The sequence below is a fragment of the Chrysemys picta genome, chromosome 6, assembly GCF_011386835.1.
Source record: "Chrysemys picta bellii isolate R12L10 chromosome 6, ASM1138683v2, whole genome shotgun sequence".
Lineage (NCBI taxonomy): Eukaryota > Metazoa > Chordata > Testudines > Emydidae > Chrysemys > Chrysemys picta.
The window spans coordinates 113,951,333-113,966,226 of record NC_088796.1 but is presented as its reverse complement, the minus strand read 5'-3'; the positions used below and the strand labels follow the sequence as shown (position 1 = coordinate 113,966,226).

Below are 14,894 nucleotides of genomic sequence, written 5' to 3'. Positions count from 1 at the left end.
GGTTCTTCCACCTAATTCACTTTGATTAGTACCTTATGCCCAGATCCACTCAGGTATTCAGGCTTCTAACTTCCGCTGAAATCAACTCTGTTCGCACACTGTTTCATCACACTCGCAGTGCCCCGGCTGCCCCTGGCACACCCCCTATGGATCACCCCCGCTGACACACGGCTCTAAGTGACCCCGCCCCCACTTTGCAGGCCCGCGGCTTCCACGCGCAACGGGCAGCCGAACAACCGCGGGCGCGCGAGGCTCGGCGACGTTCGCGGGACCTTCCTTTCCCGGGAGACTCCGCCCCGCTCCGGCGCCCGCTGCTGAACGGGAACTCGGAGCCCCGCCCCCGCGCTCTATAAAGACCGCGGAGGCTGAGCAGCCCCGCCCAGCCGCCGCCGCGGGAAGCGGGAGTAGCTGGGGTGGGGCAGTTACTGCGGGCGCTGGCCTCTTCCCTCCGCGCGCCGGGGCTGGAGCGCGTGGTTCTGGCCGGGCCGCCCCTAACGGCCCGCTCCGCGCGCGGGAGTCTCGCTGGGCCGCGCGCGCGCTGGCTGAGGGCGGGGCGGGGATGCTGCGCTCCGCGGGTTACTTCAGTGGCTTTTCCTGCCCTTTCGATGGCGCCTCGGGCGCCGGCTGCCCGCGGCCCCACTGCCAGTATAGGCACGAGGCGGGGCGGAGCGGGCAGCAGCCGCTGAGCGACGCCCCTGCCATGGGTGAGGACGGGGGCGCTGCCCACGTTGTTAGAGGGCTAAGGGGGTCGGGGACCCCTCTGAGCTCACCCTTCCCCATGGGGGACGCGGGGGTGCCTGGACCCTCCCTCCCCCCCAGTCTGCGCTGACTGCTAGTCATCCTCTAGCTTCGCCCCCTCCCCCAGCCTTTCTGGGACTCTACAGCCTGCTGCTCCCAGCTGTGTGGGGCAGGCCCCCTGGGGCTGTGCCCCCTAACTGTACTGGGACCCGCCAATGGAGCTATGGCGGGGGCTTTCCTTGGGATTGGTACCTGTGTGTTTCTGATTACAACCCCTGTCCCCATGGTGACGGGCAGCCCACGGCACTGGTTCCCCACCAGCACAGTGGCCCCGTGTGGCCACTAGCCGGGCCTTAGGGAGTGGCTGCCACGGCCTCAGTTGCTGCCCTGTGGCCACCCCCAATAGATGCCTGGCTGTTAACTGCAGGTGTCGCTGAGTATATGTACCCCATAAAGCTGTTTACTCAAGGCTTAGGTTAGGGTATGGCTACGCTGCATTGTAAACCGTGGCGTGTGGGACACAGTGTTTCCAAGCCTCCATTTGAGTGTCCACGCTGCATTTTGAGCCTGGGTTTGTACTTGCTGGGCCCATGTATCGCAGCTGTGCTAATGTGTCTGTATTGAGCAGTGCCGCCCTGACTCAGGTCCGTGCTGCAAAACGACAGGGCTTGGATGTGAGTCTCAGTGGAAGTTGTGCTCTGACCCAGCCCATGGTAGGGTCCTAGGCCTAAATCCTGAGTGTTTCTGACCTGTGTCAGACTGATTTGTGTTTGGACAAAAGATGGGAATATGCTCAAACCTGAGTCAGCCTTGGCTTTAACGTGCAGGTTAGGTATAGTAGAGTGTCATCTGGTGGCTTCATAAATGAATTACTGGTGGTAGCATAGCCTCTCTTCTTGCCTCTTTCTCAGAATTTTAAATGTAGCCCCAGCGAGAGTAATAGAAATGTTTCAATTATACTATTTAAAAAATGGAAACTAAAATAAAATGCAGCTCTCTGCAGAGTCTCTGCTGCAATATTGTGGCAGTGGTGAATGAAAGCCAGGGAGTGAATTGCCTAGAAATTAAGTATAAAATGATTAGTGTTTCTAGCATTTATTCTTGCATTTCTCTCAGTTTTGATTAGCAACATAGTGAAAACTAAGGTGTCCTTTACAGAGATAAGAAAATGTGAGGGCTGATTCTCAGCGATGTTGAACCCCTATAACTCCCCGGGGCATAAATAGAAGTTGGAGGTGTTTAGCACTTCCTGGACTCAAAACTTGTTTTTTAAGTGTGGTTTTTTTTTAACCTTGAGCTGTTCCTGTGAGCAATAGCCTTTCTGAGGAAGGGTGGACATGTGTATTGTAAATATTTATAGCTTTTCTGAAGGTGAGCACTGCTTTCCAGGTAGGAGTATGTCAGTTCATGAAGAGCCTAGTAGAACTTCATAGGGAATGTGATGTTCTAGATGGGTTTTATGCCACCTTCATCACTGAAGTATCTGAGTGCCTTTCAGTAGTGCATTAAGCAATGTGACTAACATTTGTCACATCTGGTTTGTTTTTACTCTCACTGATGACTTTTCTGTGAGGGACCTTTGTTTCTCTTATATGAATTGGCATTTTCAGACACTTGTGTGTCAGTTTCTGAGTTGATTGTTGCATGACAAATGGTAGTGTGTAACTTGGTGGGAAATCTGGGCAGGCCCATTGTTAGTACAGTAGTGGGCTAAGTTAATTTAAAGGTGTACAGCAAAACTTTATCTTAACCACTCTAATATCCCAAAATAATAAAAGAATGCTGTAAATGTAGGTTTTAAAAACTTGAATTGCATTTCAGATACTTAAAAAATAAAAATTTAATTTCTTTTTCATTTGATTTACTATTTTTTTTCTTCTGAAATCTATTTCCCTTGAAAGAATTGATAACCTTAATTAGTGATTAAAGCCAATAGGGAGTGTAGCTGGATGTTTCCAGTTTTATTTTAGATGTCTACATTTTTTAAGCATATAGTCTGTTATTAATTTGGGGTTGTAAATGATTGCGCTTCTTACTGATCCTTTGCTGTTTCACCTTTGTAGGACGGTTGTGTTATGTGTGAGAACCATGAGTGACTCTTAGCTCATGAAGTCTTTATCTTGCCTCCATGATGGAAGATTTAACTTCCAGAATAGTGCAACTGGATTTCCATGTTTACAGTTGATTTATGATTAGTGGACTTTGTAGTTTTTCAACCCAGGGGAGTCCAAGTCTCATGGGTGTTACAAAGGGGGCACAGACTAAGCAGCACTTCATCGTAGGGCTGAGAAAAAGAAAAATTAGCAGAATCCAGTTGTCAGTAGCACCCAACGAGAGACAGGGAAGAGAATGAAGGATCAAATCATTCCCTCCGTATCTACTGCTTACTCAATTGCAGTAGAGCACTCCCCTTCTCTGAATACACAGCAGCAGCACCACTGTAAGCAGCTCTCCTTAGAGCTGAGCACTGAGGTTTCAGTGTACTTTGTGCTCCACTGAAATGCGGGGGGAAAAAACAGTATCTGTAATAGTTTAAAAAGATTGATATACCAAATTCTTTTTGGTATACCAAATTATGTTCAAGTACAATGCTGATTGGAGTTTGAAGCCATCTTAGAGCTGATACTGAGCTTATACATGATGATATGCTTATCTTGAAACTTATAAAGGTTATGAATATAACAGCTTAAAAACATCATTTAAGTGACTGAATAACAAAACTGTTGTCTGGACCATAAACCTGTATGTTTGTAGAGCTTTGCCACAGACTGTAATATTTATTACCTAGAAGATATTTTTCAGCTGAACTCTGTGGAATCGTATTTAATACTTGTAGTATTTAAGAGAGAGATCAGTGAATGACATGATTTTCTTCCATCAACAGAGCTAGGTAAAAGTGTACAAGAATTGGAAAGAATCAAAAAAGCAATTGAGTCAGTCAAGACTGAAGTTGAAGAAGGGCAGAAGAAACTCTCGCAGTATAATTTGCAAGATGAAATACCTAAAAACTCTTTGACATCTAAAACAAATGTCAAAGGAAATAAAACTTCCTCAGATGATGATGGTCTGTGTAGCTCTCTTACAAAAGACAAATGTCTTGTAACTCCAGTCTCGAAGTACTCTAGCAAAGGCTGTCATTTGGTATCCAGTAAATATGTCATTGACCATAGTTGTCCAGCAACTGACCTTGAATATGATCCACTGCTAAATTATTCTGCAGGCCTACTCAGCTCTTCCATAATGAAAGAGCAAGAAAATGAGATACAGCAATTTAAGCGGGTGAAAATGCCTCTTGCTGATTTTCACATGGAGTCTCCAAAAATGTCTCCATGTGGAAATCGGCATGGATCCCCAAAGAAGAGATCAAGAAGCTATTCACCTATCAAGCTTGAAATAAAGCTCCAAGAATCTGATGATGATGATATTCTGGTTATTGATGCTCCACCATTGACTGTCACTAAGAAGCCAAGAATAAGTAGGAGCTTTAAAAACTGGAATAGGGAAGAAAACAAACAAGTTGCTGTAACATGTGCAGAAAATCTGCAGAATAGTAACGTAGCAGAAGATGCTCTTAAGTCTATTGAGGAAAAACGAGCAGAAGTAACTGTAATTCTGCAAAAGGATGACAACGCAGATGTAAGCAACCCTGAAAAATCACTGAAAACTCCACCAAAAACTCAAAGTGCATATTTGCCTGATGTGAAAATTAATGCTTTGAAGTCTTTAAATAACCTTTGTGAACAAAGAAAAGTGTTTACTGTCTCTAAGGAAAATAATATATCTTCAATTTCTCATATTAAGGCACAGACACAGAAAGAAACTTTGAAGAAAGAAGATCCAAAGAGTGAAATATCAGTGAAAACCTCTGTTGAAGAATTGAGTACTAATAAATATAAAAACACACCGACTTGCAAGAGCGAGGCCCAAACTAGCCTGTATTTTGAAGCCAGCTCAAAAGACAAAACTGTGCTAACTGCACAAGGGACTTGTAAAAAATTACCTATAAATATAGGGAAAATTCAGATCATACACGAAAATGGAGAAAATGAAGTGTTGGAAAATGCACCCATTCATCCCAGCACTCCCTTGAATTTGGGTGAGAAAATTTGTCATGATGTAGATCTGTTGACTAAAAACCGTAGTGGAGAAAGTAATAGTAATATGAACACTACCATCCAAGAAAGTGAAATAATTATATTAGATTCTTCTTCAGAAGAAGAGATGGAGTATAGTGAAGAGGATACTGAACTTTCTGAATCAGATGACCCTATAGAGGAATGCCGGAGAATTTTCAATGAGTTTGTTGAAAGTGAAGCACAGAAGCAAGAAATTGCTAAGCAGGTGCAGTACATTTTGTTGTACATCTGCACTTCCCTCCTTCATGGGGATGCAGAGAGAGAAGTGTTCCATACATTCTGTAATACTTTTTACTAGTGTTTTCTCTAAACATATAGATCCACATTTTGGAAAATGTCCACTAATATTGCATGCTCAGATTGGGACACGGCCAAGTACTCAGAACTGTTGTGCACAGTCAACCCCAGTTCAAGTAATTGGGAGCTTTCCGTGCTCAGCAAATTTGAAGATCATACACTAAATGTTTGAGATGGGCATCCAAAATTAGTGGGCACTCTTTAAAACATTTTTGGCAATAGTGTTTTCTCTTTTGAAGTGGCCAGATGCGGTGTATGGGAAATCTAAAATGTTAGTCCAAGGGTACGTCTTCACTACCTGCCGTATCGGCGGGTAGCAATAGATTTATCCGGGATCGATATATCGCGTCTCGTTAAGATGCGATATATCGATCCCCGAACGTGCTCACCGTCGACTCTGGAACTCCACCAGAGCGAGCGGCGGTAGTGCAGTCAACGGGGCAGCCGCGGCCGTCGATCCCGCGCCGTGTGGACCCCAGCTAATTTGATCTAAGATACTTCGACTTCAGCTACGCTATTTGCGTAGCTGAAGTTGCGTATCTTAGATCGATCCCTGCCCCCCCCCCAGTATAGACCAGCCCTTAATAAGTTTTGGATTAACTACATAACCTCTTTATTTGATGTTTCTCAAATTTGGTACCTTTACTAAACAGACTAACTTGTAGGAGACTCTGAATTTTGAAAAATCTACTTATGCTATTAAAATTATTTCTAATAATGAAAATATACCATCTTTTTTCATGTGAACATAAAGATGAAGTCCTTGTAGCTTAATCTTGGTGAAGGTATATACTTTAGTTGGTGAAACTTTAGATTGGAAATGTTTGGATTTGTTCCATTAGTTGGAACAGTTGGAAGCCTAACTAGTGAATTATGACATTTAGTCAAAGCCCTGGAACTTCTGAGCAGTTTGTACATTCTGTAGCTAATTAAAGAAAAAACCTGTATTGTCTTTTATTCTTAATGTTAATAGGCTCTTGGAGCTCATGCTGAAGTAGATACATTGGATACCAAGACAAATATGGTTCCTGGGCAGAAGAAAAGAATTGCGCACACTGCAAAATTTGATGTGAGTTTTCTTCTGGGGAGTTTTTGAGAAATATGCCTATATTATATAAACAATTACATAATTAGTATTTTTTACTAATCTTCAACTTAGTTAATTCCTTTTAAGGCTCATCTTAAATGAGGTATGTTAAGCTAAAAGTTGTAGTGAAAACTGTTTACTTGTAAATCCTTTCTTTAACCTCTATAAATTACAATTAACTTTAGCAAACTCCAAGACTACTAGTGACTGAACTGTAGGCCTGCAAATTGAGATGTATATTTTTGCTTCACTGAGCTCTCAAACAGTGAACCTACCACCACAATGAAGATCATGACTGTCAGAAAAAAAATGAAGAAAATATTAAATCTAGGGTGCCCTTGACTTCAATTGTAATTTTGCACACTACTTGTTCTAATTTAGGAAAGGGGTGGCCCATTTTGAGCTGGCAGACACAAACCATTCTACCTAACTGTTGCAGTACAACTATACCTAAATGCTGTGTTCGTAAGTTCCAATTACAGCATCAACTTGGAAACAGCAGCAAAACTGTTTGTTTTTGAACAGCCTAGTTGCAATAATGCAAGCTTTCATGAAAGCTGCTAGAGATCCTGCTATACACCTCTACCCCGATATAACATGTTCCTCGGGAGACAAAAAATCTCACCACGTTATAGGTGAGACGGTGTTATATGGAACTTGCTTTGGCTCCCCCATTCCTTGTTCCCTGACCGCCCCCTCTAGAGGACCCCCCCCATCCCTAATCACCCCCAGAACCCCACCCCCTACCCAACCCCCCAGCTTCCTGTCCCCTGACTGCTCTGACCCCTATCCACACCCCCCGCCCCCTGACAGGCACTCACCAGCAGCAGCAGGAAGCACAGCAACGTGGCCCCAGTCTGCTCCACTTCGCCACCTCCCAGCCGCGGCGCTCCGCTTCCCGCCCCCTGTGAGTGCGGGGAGGTTGGGGAACAGATGCCCTCTGCACTCACCAGCGGTAGGAAGCGGAGTGATGCTGCCCCAGCCCGCTTCGCTTTCCTTGACACGGCTAGGAGCTGGTGGAGTGGAGCGGGTGGGGCCGGGCTGCTCCACATCCGCCACTGCCGGTAAGTGCGGGGGGGATCCCTTCCCCTAAGCCCCCTCCCCCGAGCGACACGGCTGGGGCGAGGGAAGCGGAGCGGGCTGCTCCTGGCCCCCTGCTAATCCGCCGGGTCACTCTGGGACTTCAGGGCCCCCAAAATTGCCTCCTCACAGCTCCTGCCTCCTAGACCCTGGGGGGAGGGAGCCCCTGACTGCCCCCGAGACCCTCTGCCCCTTATCCAACCCCTCGGCCCTGGCCCGGCACCCTTAACACGCTGCTGTGTCAGAGCTTTACCGCGTTGTATGCAAACCCATGTTATATTGGGGTAGAGGTGTATTATGTTGTATATGGACGCTTCTTTGCTCTTTTGAATTGCATTCGAACAATTGCTTAATAATAAACAGTGAGTATAGTTCCACTGAAGGTCATTGGGACTACTCACTTGCTTATTAAACATGTCCTGAGGCGACAGTTGAAAATGCAACACTTAATTATACTTCATTGAGCTCTTTGACTTATGAATGAACCTCCTTCAGCTGAAAGTGTCCTGATGCACAGTGCATGATCTTTTCTAAAAAGATCGCTCGCCCTTGCCACCCCCATTGGCCCGGGACGGCGAACCGCGGCCAGTGGGGGCCGCAATCGGCCGAACCTGTCGCGTCAGCAGGTAAATAAAACTGGCCCGGCCCGCCAGGGTGCTTACCCTGGCGAGCCGCGTGCCGAACGTTGCCGACCCCTGTTCTAGCATATCTTAGTTCTAGAAACAGGAACATTCCAAATAATACAATGTGAATATTTGTCTTAATATTTTGTAGTTAAAAGAACAACAATGTACGGCACTGCTTGCTCATCCTATGTATATAAAATGCAACTTCTTAAAGTGCTTACCCTGGCGAGCTGCGTGCCAAACGTTGCCGACCCCTCTGCTAGAACTCTTCAGTTGAGGCCTGCATTACAAGACTGGAGGATTTATCCTGCTACTGTTGTCATACCCATTATGGGGAACTGCCTTCAGATGTTAATGATATCAGTCACAGGGGAAACAAAGTTCTGAGCTTGGTTCTTAGTATGAAATGTAAAACATAAAGTACAAATTAGTGTGTATGGCAGAGAGTCAACATCTAGTCTTACTGATTTATATTCTTCAATACTATGTACTATACTATACACCTAACTCCACTGATAAATGTAGTCTGATTCAAGGTTATGTGTAAAAGGTTAATTATCCTTATCTTCTAGGGATGAAACATACTCTTTTTCACATTTAATCTGATATTCTGCTTGACATCTGCTATAAGTATCCCAGACCAACTGCGCCATCTCTCTGTATATAATATATACTGGTGTATATAATTTTTTTAAATTGAATAGATTCAAATAAAATCCTGTAACTTAACATTTTTCACTCAGCGTGAGTTTGCATATGGATGACTGCAGGGTCAGGCCTTGTTGGTTTAAGGGTGTCTTGCGAGGATTTTGCCAGTGTGGTGCATGGTGTGTTTTGCTTTCCGTTTGAGTTACTGATCATATGCTCTTCACAGGTCTTTATCTGAAGATCATTGGGAAACATATGCAAACTGTGACTTACTGCTTACTTTCACATAGGAGGCATGTTGTGCCTCTTCTCCAAAAACTGTTATTCAGTTTGTATTTAGATGGCCTATAATATGGTGATTTGAATTTCTAAAGTCCTTTTTGTTGTTCCAGTCCTAGTATCTTAGAGACTGTTCTCCCCCCCACCCCATTCTTTACCCTGGTGTTTGACATCAGCTAGGTTACTTTGCAGTTGCTTGGGTGAGTAATGTGGGATTTAAAAATATATATATAAAGACTACAGGGCCTGATCTTCAGCTGGTGTGAATTAGTTGAGCTCCATTGTCTTCAGTGGAGTTCTGTTGACTTATGCCTGCTGAGAATCTGGCCCTATAGCTTGTCTTGTTGGGGGGGAAAAATTCTTTGAGAAGGAATGTAGAAGAGATGGTGGAAGTATATATTTGGATGCAGTCTTCTCTCATAAAATACATTGTAAATGTATTCTCCTGTGACTTTGTTAGCTTGTGAATTTGAAAGTGTATTTTGACAAATGTGCAATTGGTTGAACATTCTAATTTTCATGCCCATTAGGTACAGACCAACAAAGAAATACTTGTGCCTTTTAAGGCACCTCTTCCACAGCAATCTTGTCCTACCAGAATCCTGCAGGCACAGCAACAGGCAGTGCAGATAACAGCTGCTGTTAAAAGTGGACAGGCTTTTGTTGCTGCAACTTCTGGACAGAAGAAAACTGTACCTGTATTGTCAACTACTCAGATTCAAAACGTAGGACCAATGGGTATGATATCTCAATTCACTGTAGGCTTCACAAAGTGGGATAAACCAGGTTTTTTTAATAAATTTTGGTCTTTGGATTACTTTAAAATACTTTGATCAGTTTGTTTTGTTCCAGATGTGAGCGTTCTTAAAACATTTTGGATGCCTGAGTAAACCCTTAATTTATTTTATTGTTCTAAGTATCCTGGCTGAGTCAACATTTTAATGTCAGTTTACATTAATGCAGTTAGTTTTGTGTTTGGTTTTGGGTGAAGTTCTCTCTAAAATGTTTGGAGGCAGTTTTGAGGGGCTGGAATGAAACAACTTTCAACATATATAATTGTTTCAAGTTACTGTCAAGTATGTAGGGTTTCTCAGAAGCCCTAAAGCATGGCAATTACTCGCTTTCTTTCCTGCCCTTGTGTATTTGCTTTCCTGAAAGCCTTCCTCTAGTTCAGTGGTTCTCAAACTGTGGGTCAGGATCCCATTTTGATGGGGTTGCCAGGGCCAGTCTTAAACTTGCTGGGGCCCAAGCCTAAGCCCTGCCGCTCAGGGCTGACGCCAAAGCCTGAGGGCTTTAGCCTGGGGCAGTGAGGATCAGGGTCCAGACCCCTTTTCTCCCAGATCATGTAGTGATTTTTGTTGTCAGAAAGGGGTCTCAATGCAAAGAAGTTTGAGAACCGCTGCTCTAGTTTGAAAGAAAATACCAATAACGTAATATTTGTTATATCTCTATTCTAATTTTAAAAGTATACCCACTTTAACTCTAATTTAATTTTTAAAAGAATGAGTACTCCCTGCCAGTTGTTGTGCTGTTAAAATGTTTTTTTTTTAACATTCTTTCTTTGCTACGTGAAAGTTTTCCTGCTTTGAGCGTGTCTATGTATTCAATGTTGTCAAATGCCCAAAGTGTATGTGGTTAAAAAAATATATCTATTATATATGTATATATAATTATTTTTCCTCTTAATTTTTCAGCTAATGATTTTAGGTATTTACTAACAAGGCCTTTGGGCAAAAATATTCCCTAGTGTAATTCTTGACATCAGTGGAGTTACTACATGGATTAATTTAGTACTTTATACGTAGCCTGAAGGCTTTTTGGTTGTACAAGCCTGGCTTTTCAGCTCATTAATTTCAAATGAGCACATGTAACAGAATGTAATTGATGAGTGAGTGTTTCTCATGCTGTATAATTGTCTTCTCACTTTCTATTCCCTTCAACCATGTGGTAGAAACTGGTGCCAAGAGGATCTATTTAGCAAACTGGTGGGCAGCCTGTGAGGGTAATCTGCTGGCGGGCCACAACACAGTTTGTTGACATCAACCGTCCACAGGCACGGCCACCCACAGCTCCCAGGGGCTGCGGTTCGCCGTTCCCGGCCAATGGGAGCTGCAGGAAGCGGTGCGGACCGGCTGCTGCTTCCCGCAGCTCCCGTTCGCTGGGAATGGCTAACCGCGACCACTGGGAGCTATGGGTGGCCGTGCCTGTGGACGGTTGATGTCAACAAACTGTGTCGCGGCCCGCCAGCAGATATCCTAATGGGCCGCAGGTTGCCCACCACTGATTTAGTGTAATAGCTATAATCCATACACTGTACCTTGGGCTTGGGGCCTATTTCTAAACTTTGTTAATTATTTACTTTTCTTGTGGTTTGTTCCCCATTTTTGGAGTTAGATTTCACTTACATGCCTCAAAGGTTTGTTCTGGTCTTATATTAGTAAAGCACTTGGAGACCTCAAATGAAAGTTTTATATCAAGTTCTTATAAGTTTACCTGAATAAGTATTTTACTTTACCACCCTGCTGCCCATCACTGTAATATGAGTGCCTTCCACATAAAGTAGATTAGCAAAGTGAAGTTACTGGTGTGCTTTTTGGAATCTCTAGCTATTATCCTAAAGTTCAGCTAACTTTGAATTTGGTTACCAAAATAAAATTGTAAAGAATGTGTGTCCCATGTGGCAGGGGCGGTGAGTTGTATGGGCCCGTGGTACCCTTGCTCCAGGAATATTCAGAGCACAGGGGCCTGGATCCTCCAGTGTTCGGGGCCGGGTCTCTCCCCTGGCACTGCCTGCCACCTAAGCGTGCCTCCCTTGGAGCATCTCCTGGCCCTGCCTGCTGCCCCCGGGCGATTTAAAAGTGCCTGAGGGCCACCACTGGCAGCGCAGCGAGACTAAAGTGACTTCCTGCCTGCCCTCGCTCTGCGCGGCGTGCCACTCTCGGAAGCGGCCGGCATATCCCTGTGGCCCCTTGGGCAGGGGCGGGGAGTGTCTCTGCATGCTGCCCCTGCCCCGAGCACCGACTCTGCCATTGGAACTGTGGCCAATGGGAGCTGCGGGGGCAGTGGCCGTGGGCTGCGGCAAATGGAGACCCCCGCCTAGGAGCTGCTGCCAGAGGGGTGGGAGTCGCCCAAGGTAAGCATCACACCCTTCACCCCCTCCCGCACACCTGCCCTAACCCAGAGTCTGCACCCAAACTGCCTCCCAGAGCCGCGCTCCCTCCTGCATCCAAACTCATTTCCAGAGCCTTAGACGGGGGTGGGGGACTTGGACCTGTTCTGGGCACCACCAAAAATTATACAAACCTGCCGCCCCTGCCATTTGGTGAAAGGAGATTGAGCAGTAAAACTTCATTCTTAATGAATAACTATATGTAATAACTACCTTCTGTTGTTTCAGTATGTTTAAATTTGCTTGAAGTTCAACCTGTTGCAACCAGCAGTGGTCAACTGAATGTATTCCTTCAAGGAAATGCTGTAACAGCAATGCCATGCAGACCTTCTAATATTTCAATAAAAAGGATTGCTCCCATGCCTATTAAGGTACTATAATAGTAGTAAATGTTTGGGCACATGTCCCCAAATACTGCAGTTATCAGGAAAAACTCCTATTGATTTTATACAGAGGCTTGCTTGCTAAGCACTGCAGGATATGCAAATATTAAATGTTAACTTTTTCTGAATATTTCATAATCACATCATACAGTAAGTACTGCTTTCAAGTCCATTTAATAATACTAACAATTGGTGTTATTCTGTGTGGTTACAAGTGGCCAGATTTGAGCAGTATTGTATACTAGCAGAACTGTAGCTCACTCTTCTGCCTTCTCATAACTATCACCCTTCTGCTGAGAAGTTGCAGACATCTGGGCATTGCAGGTGGTTTCTTGTGGGAATAGGTAGCAGCGATTAGGTGTCTGGATATTATTGTTGCATGTTTTACTTACACTACATACAGCAGACCTTTATTAGAGGTGGTCAGACAGCATGTAGGCAATCCTTTCTTTCAGGAATCTCAGCCAGATCACCAGTGGTAGGTTTCAGGGAGCAACTCTGCCCCAAGAATTTACTAGTTAGAGATTAAGGCAGAGAGCAAAATGTCCTGCTGGTAACTGCTCTTCCAAAAAGAGAATCTCACAACTAACAATGCAGCATTTCTTAAAAGGCCGAACAGTGCTTGCACACTAAACTTGTTAAACTGTAATACTATCATCTAACTCCCCTAGATGATCAGGTTTCAGATCAACCTAAAGGTAATTAATGATGGTGTTACTGTGTTCCCTGGCTTAATTTAGTCTAGTCAGGCCAAATAAAATTATTGTAAAATAGTTATCTTATAGTTGTACTGGCTAGAGTTAATAAAGACAAGTGCATCTGAAATTATTTGTACATATGATATTGTGACATAACTAAGCATGATAGCAGGTTTGTTGGCATAGAAATGTTTTATCTTATACAAGATCTGAAGGGGATGGCTTCATTCAATAAAGTATTTTTCCTCTTCTAGAAAGCAGAAGTTGAAAGGTTTCCATAAACTCTTTTAATGTGAGTCCAAGTAGTAGTGCTTGGTTGCAGTAGGTTTATAGTGTGTTAGCACGGAGGTGCTCTGTCATCTTGAGCAACCAGATTCTGTGTAGAGTACCATTGGTCTTGCTTACTTTCAGACAAAGATTCCTCTATCTTGATTTACTGGCAGAAGGCATGAAAGTTTTTGGGATAAAGTTAAAATTCACTTATGGGAGTGTACTTTAAAGCTCTAAGCTTCAGAGTAGGCTAGGTAAATCTACATGTCAAGCAGAACTTCAATAATCAAATTGAGTTTAAATTTAAAAAACCATAACCCAGAGTGAATAAATCAGTACAGTAATAGCATAGTAGCTCAGCATGCCACCACAATAGCATCTTTTGTAGGCTATTAAACACAATTTTCAATTAAAACCGCTTACTAGATTGCTTCTTCAGTGTTGCTGAAGCAGTTTGAAATTGATTAAAACCTTCAAAATGTATGTTTTAAAGACAAAATTCATTTACACTTCAATGATGGTCTCTCCCAAGTACCAGATTGTTTATGGCTGGTTCTCAAACTTGCTTTTTTGATCTCTCTCAAAACTACTGTCTGGAAGGCATTGTGGCTAACATGTTCTCTAGAAAGAGACTGACAAAATTAGAGGGTGATGAGAGTATCCTTATCTTTCTTTCTCTTCCACCAAAACTACTTACTCCTAGATGTTGGTAAATATCATTTAGATGGTGATGATCATTCAGTATCAATACATAAAAGCCAACCAGTCTATGAGAATAAGTGGGACTAAGATTACATGTTATAAGTATACTGCTTGCTTAATAGTAACCCTGTTTGGACAAAATTTTAAAATTGGGCATGTTATCACACCAGGCTTCTGGATTTGACAGGTTTCTCCTCAACTTCTTATTAAACAAAAATTTAAATTCTATTATGGCAAGCCTTGAGGAATCTTACATCTAATACAAACTCTTTTTTTCTAAATGACAAAGCTCTTAGATCGTACCAAATAAATTAACTCCTGCAGTGTGCCTTCAGTCTGTGTTCTGACTGAAAAATATTTAGACACAGGCCAAAAATAGAAACTGTTGACTATTAGATGATAGCTGGAGCTGGTAACTCTTCCTGAGGGTAACACTGTGTTCTATCTAACCCTGCTTTTTGTTTGCTCTTGACTTTTTGAAACTTTTTTAGCTGAAAATTTTTATACTTCATTCTGGACTAAATAATTTTTTTTTTAGTTTGAGTAAAAACTGAATTATTTATATTATTCAGCTCCTTGTTATAACATATGAACTAAATATTGAATGTTCTCTCTAAGGTTTCTAGTCGGAGAAGGCTTTCTATAATTCCAGAATCTGGATCCAAAGTTCCACATGACACAAGACAACGATATGTCAACTTTTTTGTTGAAGAATATTTGAAAGTTTGTAGAACAGTAAATGAAGCTTTTGATAAGGTTTGTATTGGTTATGAAGAAAAGC

At 43.2% G+C, this 14,894-nt stretch overlaps 1 protein-coding gene across 2 annotated transcripts in view; it reads left to right on the top strand.

The window, feature by feature from the left end:
* Positions 1-202: 202 nt before the first annotated feature.
* Positions 203-14,894, top strand: part of LOC101950306 (RNA exonuclease 1 homolog) — a 28,942-nt gene continuing 14,250 nt past the window's right edge. The window contains exons 1-6 of one of the 2 annotated variants that reach the window (XM_065549673.1): positions 203-413; positions 3,623-5,079; positions 6,145-6,240; positions 9,422-9,629; positions 12,289-12,431; positions 14,732-14,869. In XM_065549673.1, the coding sequence (XP_065405745.1) occupies positions 3,979-5,079; positions 6,145-6,240; positions 9,422-9,629; positions 12,289-12,431; positions 14,732-14,869 (1,686 nt within the window). In that variant the 5' untranslated portion in view covers positions 203-413; positions 3,623-3,978. Of the gene's footprint in view, positions 705-3,622; positions 5,080-6,144; positions 6,241-9,421; positions 9,630-12,288; positions 12,432-14,731; positions 14,870-14,894 lie in introns of both variants that reach the window. The other variant, XM_005294752.5, reaches the window with a different exon arrangement.